This window comes from Somniosus microcephalus, chromosome 4 (genome assembly GCF_052327205.1).
Source record: "Somniosus microcephalus isolate GS21.2 chromosome 4, FLI_Smic_1.0, whole genome shotgun sequence".
Taxonomy (NCBI): domain Eukaryota; kingdom Metazoa; phylum Chordata; class Chondrichthyes; order Squaliformes; family Somniosidae; genus Somniosus; species Somniosus microcephalus.
This window is the reverse complement of record NC_140990.1, coordinates 179,322,812-179,338,841: the sequence shown is the minus strand read 5'-3', so window position 1 is coordinate 179,338,841 and position 16,030 is coordinate 179,322,812. Positions and strand designations below refer to the sequence as shown.

The following is a 16,030-nucleotide window of genomic DNA, read 5'->3' as shown; positions in this document are numbered from 1 at the left end:
TGGAGCAGAGAGAGATGTGGAGAGGCTAAAGGGAATTTTTTGTGTTATGTGTTAGTAGCTGATGTAATAGAATGGCGGGGGGGCGTGTAATATTAGGGGCTGATACAATCTGGTTATCCTTACCTGGATTCTGACAGGAAGGGACAGAGCGTACAAACAAAGGAGTGCACTAACAAATAGGATCCGGCTAAGAAAAAGTGGTAATAAGACAAATGGGGCCATAGTACAAAAAAATGTTAAGATGTCTAAAAATGTTAAAAAGACGAACTAATGGCACTGTATCTGAATGCATGAAACATTCGTAATAAGGTAGATGAATTAACAGCGCAAATAGATGTAAACGGATACGATATAATTGCGATTACGGAGACATGGGTGCAGGGTGACCAAGGCTGGGGGTTGAATATCCAAGGATATTCGATATTTAGGAAGGACAGGCAAAAAGGAAAATGAGGTGGGGTGGCGTTGTTCGTGAAGGATGAAATCAGAGCAGTAGTGAGAAAGGATATTGGCTCAGAAAATAAAGATGTAGAATCAGTCTGGGTGGAGCTAAGAAGCACCATGGGGCAGAAAACATTGGTGGGAGTTATCTATAGGCCTCCAAACGGTAGTGGTAATGTAGGGGATGGCATCAAACAGGAAAGTAGAGATGCATGTAACAAGGGCACTACAGTAATCATGGGTGACTTTAATCTACATATAGACTGGCCAAACCAAATTAGCAATAATACTGTGGAAGATGAATTCCTGAAGTGTGTAGAAGATGGTTTTTTAGACCAGTACATTGAGGAACCAACTAGGGAACAGACTATCCTAGATTGGGTATTGTACAATGAGAAGGGGTTAATTAACAATCTTGTTGTGCGGGGTCCTTTAGGGAAGAGTGACCATAACATGATAGAATTCTTCATTAAGATGAAAAGTGAAGAAGTCCAATCCGAAACTAGGGTCCTAAATCTAAACAAAGGAAACTACGAAGTTATGAGGAGTGAGCTGGCTATGATAGATTGGGGAGCTTCAATAAAAGGCATGACGGTGGATAGGCAATGGCTAACATTTAAGGAATGAATGCATAAATTGCCACAGTTATACATTCCTTTCTGGCGCAAAAACACGAAAGGAAAAGCGGCCCAACCATGGCTAACAAAAGAAATTAAGGATAGTATTAGATCCAAGGAGGAGTCATATAAAATGCAGCACGGTGGCATAGTGGTTAGCACTGTTGCCTCACAGCGCCAGGGACCCGGGTTCGAATCCGGCCTCGGGCGACTGTCTGTGTGGAGTTTGCACATTCTCCCCGTGTTTGCGTGGGTTTACTCCGGGTGCTCCGGTTTCCTCCCACAGTCCAAAGATGTGTGGGTTAGGTTGATTGGTTATGATAAATTGACCCTTAGTGTTAGGGGGATTAAATACGTGGGGTTACGGGGATAGGGTGGGATATGTGTTGGTGTAGGGGCTACGGGGATCGGGTGGGATATGTGTCGGTGCAGGCTCGATGGGCCGAAATGGCCTCTATCTGCACTGTGTGGTTTCTGTGATTTCTGTGAAAATTGCCAGAAAAAGTAGCAAGCCTGAGGATTGGGAGCAGTTTAGAGTTCAGCAAAAAAGGATCAAGAGATTAATTAAGAGGGGAAACATAGAGTATGAGAGCAAACTTGCAAGGAACATAAAAGCGGATTGTAAAAGCTTCTACATGTATGTAAAAAGAAAAAGATTAGTAAAGTCAAATGTAGGTCCCTTACAGTCAGAAACGGGAGAATTTATAACGGGGAACAAGGAAATGGCAGAGCAATTAAACAAATACTTTGGTTCTGTCTTTACAGAAGACAAATAACTTCCCAGAAATGCTAGGGAACCAAGGGTCTAGTGAGAAGGAGGAATTAAAGGAAATTAGTATTAGTAAAAAAATAGTGCTGGAGAAATTAATGAGACTGAAAGCTGATAAATCCCCAGGGCCTGATAATCTGCATCCCACAGTAATAAAAGAGGTAGTCATGGAAATAGTGGATGCATTGGTTGTCATCTTCCAAAATTCTATAGATTATGGAACAGTTCCTAACCCCACTATTTAAAAAAGGAGGGAGAGAGAAAACCGGGAACTGCATCAGTAGTAGGGAGAATGCTAGAGTCTATTATAAAGGATGTGATAACAGGACACTTAGAAAATATCAATGGGATTAGACAAAGTCAACATGGATTTATGAAAATCGTGTTTGACAAACTTACTGGAGTTTTTTGAGGATGTAACTGGTAGAATAGATAAGGGAAAACCAGTGGATGTGGTGTATTTGGATTTTCAGCAGGCCTTTGATAAAGTCCCACATAAGAGGTTAGTGTGCAAAATTAAAGCACATGGGATTGGGGGTAATATACTGGCATGGATTGAAAATTGGTTAACAGACAGGAAACAGAGAGTAGGAATAAATGGGTCTTTTTCGGGGTGGCAGGCGGTGACTAGTGGGGTACCGCAGGGATCAGTGCTTGGGCCCCAGCTATTCACTATATATGTCAATCATTTGGATGAGGGAACCAAATGTAATATTTCCAAGTTTGCGGACGACACGAAACTAGGTGAGATTGTGAGTTGTGAGGAGGATGTAAAGAGGCTTCAAGGCAATTTAGACAAGTTGAGTGAGTGGGCAAATACATGGCAGATGCAGTATAACGTGGATAAATGTGAAGTTATCCACTTTGGTAGGAAAAACAGAACGGCAGAGTATTATTTAAATGGTGATAGATTGGGAGATGTTGATGTACAGAGGGACCTGGGTGTCCTTGTACACCAGTCACTGAAAGCAAACATGCAGGTGCAGCAAGCAATTAGGAAGGCAAATGGTATGTTGGCCTTCATTGCAAGAGGATTTGAGTACAGGAGCAAGAATGTCTTACTACAGTTATACAGGGCCTTGGTGAGACCACACCTGGAGTACTGTGTGCAGTTTTGGTCTCCTTACCTAAGAAAGGATATGCTTGCCATAGAGGGAGTGCAGCGAAGGTTCACCAGACTGATTCCTGGGATGGCAGGACTGTCGTATGAGGAGAGATTGGGTCGACTAGTATTCACTAGAGTTTAGAAGAATGAGAGGGGGTGTCATTGAAACGTATAAAATTGTGACAGGGCTAGACAGACTGGATGCAGGGAGGATGTTGCCCCTGGCTGGGGGGGTCTAGAACAAGGAGTCACAGTCTCAGGATACGGGGTAGGACATTTAGGACTGAGATGAGGAGAAATTTCTTCACTCAGAGGGTGGTGAACCTGTGGCATTCTCTACCACAGTAGGCTGTGGCGGCCAAGTCACTGAATATATTTAAGAAGGAGATAGATAGATTTCTAGACACAAAAGGCATCAAGGGGTATGGGGAGAGAGCAGGAATATGGTATTGAGATAGAGGATCAGCCATGATCATATTGAATGACGGAGCAGGCTCGAAGGGCCGAATGGTCTACCCCTGCTCCTATTTTTCTATGTTCTATGTTTCTATGAAAGTATGGAGTGTACTGATCATCAAACTCTAGAGTGGAGAATGTACATAGAGAGATACTTGTGACAGCAGCTCCAACTTGCACATCATGAAGTGCTAAAAAATATATTTTTTTACCCGTCAGGGCACCGTTGTGAATACAGCAACATGTATACAACTGCACAAGAGAGCAGAGAGAGTGGCTGCAGCCTTGTTAGAAAAAGGACGTCTGAACACTGGGGACCATGTGGCCTTGGTTTACCCACCAGGTAAACAGGACAGTGTGCTACTTGTTTGACATCATCTTTGTGGTTAAACAAGCCTGTTTGCTTCAGGCAGGTTGCTGTTGAATCAGGTAACTCCAGCAGCAGAATGTTTACACGTTTATCCAAGTAGGGGATCTGTTGTGTTTTGGGATTTCTAACTATGTAGCTTAGGAGGGATTTTGGATCATTCCGCATTAGGATGTTGTTAAGTTAAACATGGCTCATAAGATGCTAAATACACAGCAGACAGCTGTTGGGGAATGCAAAATAGAATTCAACACACAAAGGATTAGATCCGGACAAACTGGTATGAACCAATGCCGTTTCCACCATACCACGTCCGCATGAGACAATGGAGGTTTGCAGATGGTGTGTTGGAATGGCTTCCTTGTGAGCTCAGTGGGAATGGATACCCAGAGTGAAGACTTAGGAGAACGGTAGCAGGTGTGATTAGCAGCTTGACAGGCCAGTCCTCATGCATGGAGAGTTGGGCAGGGTCAAAGGTCAAGCTTTTGGCTTCCTAATCAGCTAAGAAAGGACATGGTCTACAGAGATCTGTTAAGGAAGTTAAGCACAGAGAATGAGAGCTCCCTACTTAAGTTTAGTTCAACTAGTTTCAGAGAATTTACTGATCAGGAAAGTGAATTTAGCCTGCTGATAAGGATAGTGTCGTATGCTTTGTTATTTTCCTGTTACGAGGCACATCATAAAATAGATTAAAATTCACTGTGAATGTTATTCTGTTGTTCCTTTATCATATACTAGCTGGGGGAGCCCGGCGTTGCCGAGGCTTTTTCGAGGGCATGTTGTTGTTGGAAGAGAGAGAGGGAGCGACTGTGGGGGGGTGAGAGAGAGCGACTGGGGGGGGAAGAGAGAGAGCGACTGGGGGGGGGGAAGAGAGTGAGCGACTGGGGGGGGGAAGAGAGAGAGCGACTGGGGGGGGAAGAGAGAGAGCGACTGGGGGGGGGAAGAGAGAGAGCGACTGGGGGGGGAAGAGAGAGAGCGACTGGGGGGGAAGAGAGAGAGCGACTGGGGGGGAAGAGAGAGAGATGGGCGAAGGGAGCCACCCCCCGGTCTCTCTCTCTCCCCCTGTCACTCTCTCGCTCTCTCTCTATCTCCCCAGTCTCTCTCTCTCTCCCCAGTCTCTCTCTCCCTTCGCCCATCTCTCTCCCTTCGCCCATCTCTCTCTCTCTCCCCCAGTCTCTCTCTTTCTCTCTCCCCCCCCTCTCCCTCACACTCCCCCCCCCCCCCTCTCTCACACTCTCCCCCCCCTCACACTCTCCCCCCCTCTCCCTCACACTCTCCCCCCTCTCCCTCACACTCTTTCCCCCCCTCTCCCTATACTCTCCCCCCCCTCTCCTACACTCCCCCCTCTCCCTACACTCCCCCCCCTCCCTACACTCCCCCCCCCCTCCCTACACTCCCCCCCCCAACACTCTCTCCCCCCCTACACTCTCTCCCCCCCCTACACTCTCTCCCCCCCTCTCCCTACACTCTTCCCCCCCTCCCCTCCCACTCACACTCTGCCCCCCTCCCACTCACACTCTCCCCCCCTCCCACTCACACTCTCCCCTCTCTCCCCCCCCCCCCCAAAGGCCCGACCGGACTCACCTCGGTAGCACCTGCTGCTGAACAAGGCGGGCCTTTGGACCCGGTTGGCAGACTCCTGTGTCCGATTGAGATCGGGGACAGCCGTTTTAAAAAAAAAAAAAAAAGCCAGAGCGGGCTCTCGCGGGGCGGGCGGCGCATGCGCGGTCAGTGCCAGCGGCGCGAGGCGGCCCGCGGGGAGTAGGCAGGGAAACCCCGTGGGCTGGCGGCCGTTAGAGCGGGGAGTAGGCAGGGAAACCCCGCAGGCTGGCGGCCGTTAGAGCGGCTCACTTCGGGCCCCGACACCGTCAAATCTGAGAGGGGGAAGTAGAGAGAGACAGAGAGGGAAGAGGAGAAGGAGAGAGAGGGAAGAGGAGAAGGAGAGAGAGGGAAGAGGAGAAGGAGAGAGAGGGAAGAGGAGAAGGAGAGAGAGGGAAGAGGAGAAGGAGAGAGAGAGAGGGAAGAGAGAGAGAGAGAGAAATTTTTGGAGCTTCAGGCCTGCCTGCAGCGGGCCTGGAGACCAGCACCGAGTCCCCCCTGCGCGAGGAGGAGGGGGGGGGGTTGCTAAACACAATATAAAACTGAAATAAATTGTTAATTAATTCCCTAACACATAATTCAAATATTTACCTTAGTTCCCTAACACACAGAAAGTGTGGGGGGAAAAATCGTGAAAAATCAAGATGGCGGCCACTCACCTCGGTTCAGAAGGATAAGGCCCGCCCACACACGCACCGATTGGTCGACCGGTCAGGTCACCGAAGCGTAGGATTGGTCAATCGTCGAGCCACTCGACACTCAACTGTAGGACGGCACGCGCCAGGAACCTGCCGTCCGATTGGTCGACCTCGACGTCGCTAATGAGCGGAACGCTGAACGTTTTTCGGATACCGCGGGCGGGATTTTTGTCCGGCCGAAACGTAAATACGCCTATGACCGGTCCGGAATCGCAAGCTTTCTTTTGAGGCGACGCGCGCGTCGGTACGCTCTATAACTTTCAAACGTATAGAGAACGGACAGACAGACATCGGGACAGACAGACAGAAGAGCCGCTTTATATATATATAGATAGATAAAATAAATCGGCCTGTTATTTTATAATTGGCCCCGTCTCACTCGTGTTCATTAGTCTGCTTCCAGAGATAGAAACACATGAGATTTCTGTATCCAGTTCACATAACATGGATTTTCATCAATTTCAACCCCCAGGTCATGTTATCTTAGGACTAGGTGGGACAGTAAAATTAAACTTTTGATCATGGGGGACATATAATCTGCTTAAAGGATAGACCCAGCAATGCTGAACTTGAGAAAATATCTTGTGCAGAAATTTCTAACATTCTACTTTGCTCAAGAAGATTGGTAGCTGTAAGGATGATCAAAGCAGTGTTTAATAATGTTTCTTTATTCTGCAACTGATGGTGTTGAACTTTTATTAAATCACACGCTCACAATGTAACAAAGTTGTGATTTAGACATAGCCAAAATTTTAGAAAAGTGGGATTTGATCTTCGTAAAACTGTTTCAACTATGTGACACAGAGATGCTTTGAAGCTGCAAATAGTGTTATTTAGTTATGTACTGTCAGAGCAGTAAGGCTGTAAGGAATTACCTGAGAAAGCAAATACATTGTAAGGACAAGGAACAGTGGGACTATCACAGTTTGATGGTCCAATTGTCATAATTGATTTCTTTCTGCATCAATAAACTTGCAACTCTGCTACTTTGCCCTCGGAAGGTTTTGCCAACTAGCTTTTGCTTCATCAGTGCAGATTCTGTAACGGATGGATACCATTGAATCAGTATTGGTAATTGTATCCCCATTTAGCTTCCTAACCAATTATGAACAGAGGGTGATTCCTTTAACATTTTTGTCTCACTGACATGGTGAAATCCCATAGACTCAATTTACAGAGTGACCTCAGAGAGGTCAGTAAATCGCAGTACTGCACAAATTGTCTCATTCTGCTTCTTCCTACAGGTATCGACCTTATAATGACTTTCTATGGGTGTCTGTATGCAGGGTGTGTGCCTGTCACTGTGCGACCGCCTCACCCACAGAACCTTGCCACCACTTTACCCACTGTCAAGATGATTGTAGAGGTATGATATCAAATGACTATTTAGAACTCCAAGCACTTTTCTAGGAGACATGATTTCATGCTGTACGCTTTAGATATTGATATCTCTATCTTTAGGAATTATACCATTAACTGTATTATTTAAGAAATTGATGCCCCTAACTATAGGAATTATAACATTAGCTACATTGCAATCCATATAGTAGGATTAACTAAGTCATGAACTATAAAGTAGGTTGGCATCCTTGAATGAGAGAGTCACACTACAGTCCATTTAGAAAGAGAAATTAATGGAACTGTAACACAACTCACTGCTTTCCATAAAGAGGAAGTAACTGAGTTATATCATGAGGCATGCTTACAGAAGTAATCTCTTTCACTCACTCACACAAAACTGTGCCACACATTGCTGCTATCCATATGTAGAGCATAACTAATGGAGTCATGCTTAGGAAAGCAATAGCTGATGAAGTTGTGGCATGAGTCACTGTACTACCTATACAGAGGGACAGTAGTACACCCTGTCATTTTGCTGTGCATGCAGAGGAAAAGATTGCTGGAGATCATGGCCCTGGACAGGGTTTTTTAATGCATAAATGATTGGTAAACATTTATTTTTATGTTTTTTTAAACTCTTACACTGGTAAAAATAGGCCTTATGCCTGCTTTTACCAGGCGTAAGAATTTCGTGGGCATTCGTTGGGCAAATAGCTCAACTTTCCGCCTGCGAATGACCATTTCCTGCGCATGCAGATGATCTGTGAAGAAAATTCTTGACAGATTGCAAGTTCTGGATTTTCGCGCATGCGTTTCGCGTGCAAAAACCCAGAACTTGTTCAGCCCTTACGGGCGCGTACACACCTCGTGCGCGCCCGTAGGGGCCGCAAATTATGGCCCCATGTGTTAGTCTTCTGTCCATGTGGAGGAAATTTGACTGAATTATGAAAAACTTGCTGCAGGTTTACATTCTCCTTTGAAGATAGCTTGTTTATACTACCCCTTTATAGAAATGTTGGTGTAACAACGATTCTGGATTGAAACCAGATCAAATATATTTGCTAAATCGTGGCTTTCATACCAACACCTTGTTCAATATATGCACTCAACTGATGTAAACCAGTATTGTTATTCTAGCAGCCTAGTTTATTCCATGGTCATGCAGATCTTGTGCTTAACAAAGGGTTCTTGTTCTCTTCTGCCTTCTACCTCTAATGTAAATAGGAAAAACTTACCAAACCAGCACCCGAAAGAGTGCGTGTCTTTGCACCAGATAATTGTGTAAATAGGATGAGTTGGAATTTAGGGTGAGCTCACACTGAGGGAGCTGGTTTATCAACACTATTTCACTCCAGACAAATATGGCCTTGGGCTCACAAAGCCTACTTCAAGTATGTTACTTGTCTACAGACCATTCGGATGGATGTGGTGTTCTTCCAGTATAAACTTGGGATGGATTCCTTCCACCATTGTTTCCTCTCACCAACTTTGCATGGTGTCTTCAGCTACAAACTTGCCAAAATAAGAAGAAAACAAATTTTTTTGCAATACAAAGTTAGGGTATTTTCTCTTCAGTAGCAAAATGGTCAGGCACAGGTAGCACCTGCTACAGGAAACTCTCGATTTACCGGCACCTAAATAACCAGAAATCTCTGTTAACCGGCAAAATTCAGGATTAGGCTTTACTTCATGTTAGTGGCCGTTCCTGGATCTGTGGCTGTGTAACTGGGGTTCCTGCACCTGTTGCTAAGCAACAGGGACGCCTGGATCTTGTGGCCGGGGTTCCTGCACCTGTTGCTAAGCAACAGGGATGCCTGGATCTTGTGGCCGGGGTTCCTGCACCTGTTGCTAAGCAACAGGGATGCCTGGATCTTGTGGCCGGGGTTCCTGCACCTGTTGCTAAGCAACAGGGAAGCTTGGATCTGTTGCTGTGTACCGGGCTCTCGTACCTTTTACTGTACCTCTCTGTAATCCGGACTTTTTGATAAACCGGCACCACGCCAGTCCCGTCGGTGCCGGATAAAAAAGAGTCTCCTGTACTCTGTTGAAGTTGCTCATTTATTGAGGCTCATTGACATCATAATTAAAAAGCATGTCACTGCTGTGTTTACTGTAATTAAAATGACATGCCATTCATATTGGAGATGTAGAAAAAAATCCATAAATGCATGCAATTCTGAAATAAAAGCAGAAACTATCGGGAATGGTAGCATAGTGGTTATTGTTGTGTATGTAACCTGTTCCACCTTAAGAGAGCTTAAGCCTGTTCCACCTTAAGAGATGTACTACTTTCTCAGGCTGCTGTAGACGTAATACCGGGGGTGAACACACCGGTATATAAGCACTGTGCAGTAATCTTGTATTCAGTATAGTCCCTACCTCCAACCAGTAAAGACCTGTTTTTGATTGTTATTAATTAGTCTGTGTCTTAATTAACTAGATAACTCACAGATTTAACACTGGTGACGAGTCTGATTCGGACCCTGCGGCAGTCACTCCACGGCAGCTTCGTCCACAGCCAGGACGTTGCAGAGAGGTTTCCACCCTCTCCACCCCACTGGAAGACATCCTGACCTCGGAGCCTCCATCGGCGACTGTCAGCTTCTTCTCCAGCTTGGTGGTGGGTAAGCCGTTGTCTGAGCCGGGCAGCGACGCGACAGGCAGTCGACCGCGTTGGCCGCACGAACGGGGCTGGGGGAGCCAGAGGAATAGGGCGCGAGAGCCGCTTCGAGCGGGAGGCGTTTCAACAGAGCGATCGCATCTCCTGATAAGGGCCGAGAGCCGCGAGAGCGATCGCATCTCCAGATAAGGGCTTTGGAGTGCGAGGCGCAGCCGGGCCATCGATCGCAAGCACTGATAAGGGCCGGGCCGCTTTCAAGTGCGAGGCGCAGCCGGGCCATCGATCGCATCCGCTGATAAGGGCCGCACTCGGGGGCTGAAGGGAGACGGCGTCGGGGGACGGGTGAAGACCGCCAAGCGCGGGAAAACCGCCATTTTGTGGGCGGAGGACGACGGCAAGAGCGGGAAGCCGCCATCTTTGATAACAAGTAAAGAAAATAAAATCTGAGAAATTGCAAATCTACAATGCCTAAACACGGGAATATTAGCACCTTTGATAGTGACCTCGAAGATTGGGCCATATATGTTGAAAGAGTAAAAAATTATTGTAAGGCCAATAAAATTCGTGACCAAGATAAAGCTCTAACATTATTAAATTTAATGGGTGCGAAGACATACGGGCAATTGAAACACCTGTTATCACCAGATGAACCGGCGGATAAGACGTTCGATGAGATTGTTACTGTCCTGAAAGATCATCTAAACCCCACGCCGCTGATGCTAGCGGAACGATTTAAATTTTACGACAGAAGGCAGCTACAGCATGAAAGCAATGCTGAATATTTGCTGGAATTGCGTAAATTAGCGAAATATTGCCAGTTTGGAACGGGACTGACAGATGCACTACGAGACAAATTTGTGTGTGGTTTATTTAAACAGGATACACAAAAGCGACTGCTCGAGGAGAATGAGCTGACGCTTGAGAAGGCGGTCACTATGGCAGCAGCACACGAAGCCGCAGCGAGAGGCACGGCAGTAATGCAGCTACGGTCACCGGAGCTCAGTGCACACAAATTGGGTGTGAGTTCTGGCAAATGTTATCGTTGTGGAAAGACAACGCATGATCAGAACCAGTGTTGGTTTAAAAACCAAGAATGTCGAACTTGTGGTAGGCTTGGACATATAGCTAGAGTATGCAGGTCAGGGAAGAAGACCAGCAACAAGAAGTCACCGCAAGGAAAATACGCAAAAGTACACAAGGTGGCCGAACAGGAGTCCGATTCAGACGCTAGCAGTAATGAACTGGCTGGCTTAAGCAGTATTGAACTGGCTAGCTTAAGGGTACTCAACGTTGGCAAGGGTGCAGACCTCCAGACAATTTGGGTTACTCTTCAGATAGAAGGAGTCCAAGTAAAAATGGAATTGGACACTGGATCGGCATTGTCGGTCATGAATAAGAAAGATTACAGAAGGTTATTCCAACATATTCCCCTACAGGATACGGAGATTATATTGACAACCTACACGGGGCAGAGAGTGTACCCCATCGGGACAATAAAGGTTGCAGTGGCCAACAAGGGCGAAGGAAGTCAAATAATGGACTTATATGTGCTACCGGAGGGAGGTCCACCACTACTAGGCCGGGAGTGGTTTAGAAACATAAATATGGACTGGCATTCGCTAAAAGCCATAAAGAGTGAGAACTCGGTGCAGATAATCAGCCCAGACTCTAGAACTGATGATGGTAAGACCAACCCATGTGCAAAAGACAAAGTTTCAGTACAGAATTCCACTGAGCAACAACAACATAGTTTAACAGAGAATTCTGAGTCTGTCAAGTCTACTGATATGCACATTTTTGAGGGACACTGGGCTCGAACTCAACTCCATTTCAAACTACAACAGCAATTAGAACAAATGATTCGCCGTTTTGAGCAAGAGATGAATGAAATAAAAAAGTTCTTTGTTACAGAGTGGGAGAATCTGGAAAGGCAACAGAAGCAACTGATGGAGAAAATGGAGCAGGAGCACACCAACCATCTGCGCGAGGAGGCCGAACGAATCAAAGCTGATTCAGGTTCTGAAGGTGCGTGCCATAATCTGGTGTCAGAAGAGTTAACGGTCAGCCAACTCCTTCATATGCTGAGGGAAGACTCTGAAATGGGAAAAACTTGAACACGAGCTGCGATCTTCAAAGGAAAAGGGTTCGGAGCTCTCAAAAGTCATTGAAATGGCTGATGTGACGACACAGACTGAAACGACTGCAACAGAGCAGCCATTGGATGCCAAAAGTACGCTGACTCACGTCAATGTAGAACAACAGACCGCTGAAACAGCTGCTCCGGTAGAGGGATTGCATAGTCCGATCAATCAATCTCCAAAGGAAGTTGAAGTATTAAAATCACAAATGAGGTCACTAGTAAACGACTTGCTGAAAGCCCAGAAAAAGCTGGATGCAGAGGTACACATGAAGAAGTCTCTTCAGGAAAGATGTCTGGATTTGGAACAAGAGCTGGCTAACGTCCAGCTGGGTATGGAGGAAATAGACGACCCTCTCGCTGACCTGTCGGACGACTCCGAATATTACTATGTCCTGTCCTGCCCAACTTGTAACTTCGACTCCCACCATACAGAAATCATGGAGGAGCACCGAAAGTCTACGGAACATCGGGAGAAGGTGGCTCTACTACGAAAAAAGGAGGAAGAGAAGGAGGAACTGCGCATGCAGCTGGCAGCTGTGGCAGCTGACAATGGAGCCCAGAGAGTCTCCAAGAAGCAGAAAAGGAAAAGGAAAAACAGAAGATGACCCATCTGAACCATTATCACCTCTACCAGATCACACACGTGGTCCCTCCGAACGGAGCCAAATCAGTTCGGAAGTTCAAGCTGTTAAATCCATGAAAGGACTATTGAATGAGTAACGTGAACCGACTACACCACAGAGATTGAATCTGTGAACTGTTTTCCGCAGAGACTGAATCTGTGATATGTTACGTTAAACATGAAGTTATATATGTTATTATGTTATGTTAAATGGGGGGGATGACTATAAAGCTAAGAAGGGAGGAGTGTTGTGTATGTAACCTGTTCCACCTTAAGAGAGCTTAAGCCTGTTCCACCTTAAGAGATGTACTACTTTCGCAGGCTGCTGTAGACGTAATACCGGGGGTGAACACACCGGTATATAAGCACTGTGCAGTAATCTTGTATTCAGTATAGTGCCTACCTCCAACCAGTAAAGACCTGTTTTTGATTGTTATTAATTAGTCTGTGTCTTAATTAACTAGATAACTCACAGATTTAACAGTTATGTCACTGGACTAGTAATCCAGAGGCCTGGACTAATGATCCAGAGACGTGAGTTCAAATCCCACCACAGCAGCTGGGGAATTTCAATTCAGTTAATTAAATAAATCTGGAATAAAAAGCTAGTATCAGTAATAGTGACCATGAAACTATCGGATTGTCGTAAAAACCCATCTGGTTCACTAATGTACTTTAGGAAAGGAAATCTGCCATCCTTATCTGGTCTGGCCTATATGTGACTCCAGACCCACAGCAATGTGGTTCACTTACCTGCCCTCCGAAATGGCCTAGCAAGCCACTCTGTTTTTCGTAGTGGTCATGTACAACTAATAGAATAAAACTGGACGGACCACCCGGCATCGACCTCTCCACCAGCTACGGACACGACAACGGCACACCCAGCCCAGTCGACCCTGCAAAGTCCTCCTCACCAACATTTGAGGACTTGTGCCAAAATTGGGAGAGCTGTCCCACAGACTAATCAAGCAACAGCCTGACATAGTCATACTCACAGAATCATATCTTACAGCCAATGTCCCAAACTCCTCCATCACCATCCCTGGGTATGTCTTGTCCCACCAGCAGGACAGACCCACCAGAGATGGCGGCACAGTGGTATACAGTCGGGAAGGAGTGGCCCTGGGAGTCCTCAACATTGACTCCGGACCCCGCGAAGTCTCATGGCTTCAGGTCAAGCATGGGCAAAGAAACCTTCTGCTGATTACTTACCACCTACCTACCGCCCTCCCTCAGCTGATGAATCAGTACTCCTCCATATTGAACACCACTTGGAAGAAGCACTGAGAGTAGCAAGGGCACAAAATGTACTCTGGGTGGGGGACTTGAATGTCCGTCACCAAGAGTGGCTCAGTAGCACCACTACTGACCGAGCTGGCTGAGTCCTGAAGGACATAACTGCCAGTCTGGACCTGCGACAGGTGGTGAGACAACCAACACGAGGGAAAAACCTACTTGACCACGTCCTCACCAATCTACCTGTCACAGATACATCTGTCCATGACAGTATTGGTAGCAGTGACCACTGCACAGTCATTGTGGAGATGAATCCCATCTTCACACTGAGGACGCCCTCCATCGTGTTCTGTGGCACTACCACGTGCTAAATGGGATAGATTCAGAACAAATCTAGCAGCTGAAAACTGGGCATCCCTGAGGCGCTGAGGGCCATCAGCAGCATCAGAATTGTATTCCACCACAATCTGTAACCTCATGGCCCAGCATATCCCTCACTCTACCATTACCATCAAGCCAGGGGACCAACCCAGGTTCAATAAGGAGTGTAGAAGAGCATGCCAGGAACAGTACCAGGCGTACCTAAAAATGCAGTGCCAACCTGGGGAAGCTGCAACACAGGACTACATGCATGCTAAAAAGCAGAAGCAGCATGCTATAGACAGAGCTAAGCGATCCCACAATCAACGGATCAGATCAAAGCTCTGCAGTCCTGCCACATCCAGTCATGAATGGTGGTGGACCATTAAACAATTAACAGGAGGAGGAGGCTCCATGAATATCCACATCCTCGATGATGGTGGAGCCCAGCACGTGAGTGCAGAAGACAAAGCTGAATCGTTTGCAACCATATTCAGCCAGAAATGCCGAGTGGATGATCCATATCGGCCTCCTCCTGAGGTCCCCACCACCACAGAAGCCAGTCTTCAGCCAATTCAATTCACTCCATGTGATATCACGAAACGGCTGAGCGCACTGGATACAGCAAAGGCTGTGGGCCCCGACAACATCTGGCTGTTGTGCTGAAGACTTGTGCTCCAGAACTAGCCGCGCCTCTAGCCAAGATGTTCCAGTACAGCTACACCACTGGCATCTATCAGACAATGTGGAAAACTGCCCAGGTATGTCCTGTCCACAAAAAGCAGGATAAATCCAATCTGGCCAATTACCGCCCCATCAATCTACTCTCAATCATCAGCAAAGTGATGGAAGATGTCGCGATAGTGCTATCATGCAGCACTTACTTACCAATAACCTGCTCAATGATGCCAATTTTGGGTTCCGCCAGGACCAATCGGCTCCAGACCTCATTACAGCTTTAGTCCAATCATGGACAAAAGAGCTGAATTCCAGAGGTGAGGTGAGAGTGACTGCCCTTGATATCAAGGCAGCATTTGATCGAGTGTGGCATCAAGAGCCCTAGTAAAACTGAAGTCAGTGGGAATCGGGGGGGGAAAACTCTCCACTGGCTGGAGTCATACCTAACACAAAGGAAGATGGTTGTGGTGGTTGAATCAATCATCACAGCCCCAGGACGTCGCTGCAGGAGTTCCTCAGGGCAGTGTCCTAGGCCCAACCACCTTCAGCTGCTTCATCAATGACCTTCCCGCCATCATAAAGTCAGAAGTGGGGATGTTCGCTGATAACAGCACAGTGTTCAGTACCATTCGCAACTTCTCAGATAATGAAGCAGTCCATGCCCACATGCAGCAAGACCTGGACGACATTCAGGCTTGGTCTGATAAGTGGCAGGTAACATTCGCGCCACACAAGTGCCAGGCAATGACTATCTTCAACAAGCGAACGTCTTACCACCGCCCCTTGACATTTAACGGCATTACCATCGCCGAATCCCCCACCATTAATATCGTGGGGGTCACCATTGACCAGAAACTTAACTGGACCAACCACATAAATACTGTGGCAACAAGAGCAGGTCAGAGGCTGGGTATTCTGCGGCGAGTGTCTCACCTCCTGACTCCCCAAAGCCTTTCCACCATCTACAAGGCACAAGTCAGG

General features: G+C 46.7%; 1 protein-coding gene across 2 annotated transcripts in view; it reads left to right on the top strand.

The window, feature by feature from the left end:
- The first annotated feature begins 3,629 nt into the window (after positions 1-3,629).
- Positions 3,630-16,030, top strand: part of LOC147120033 (disco-interacting protein 2 homolog A-like) — a 58,033-nt gene continuing 45,632 nt past the window's right edge. For both annotated transcript variants that reach the window (XM_085985540.1, XM_085985539.1), the window contains exons 1-2: positions 3,630-3,731; positions 7,297-7,418. In XM_085985540.1, coding sequence (XP_085841666.1) covers positions 7,311-7,418 — 108 coding nt within the window. In that variant the 5' untranslated portion in view covers positions 3,630-3,731; positions 7,297-7,310. The remainder of the gene's footprint in view (positions 3,732-7,296; positions 7,419-16,030) is intronic.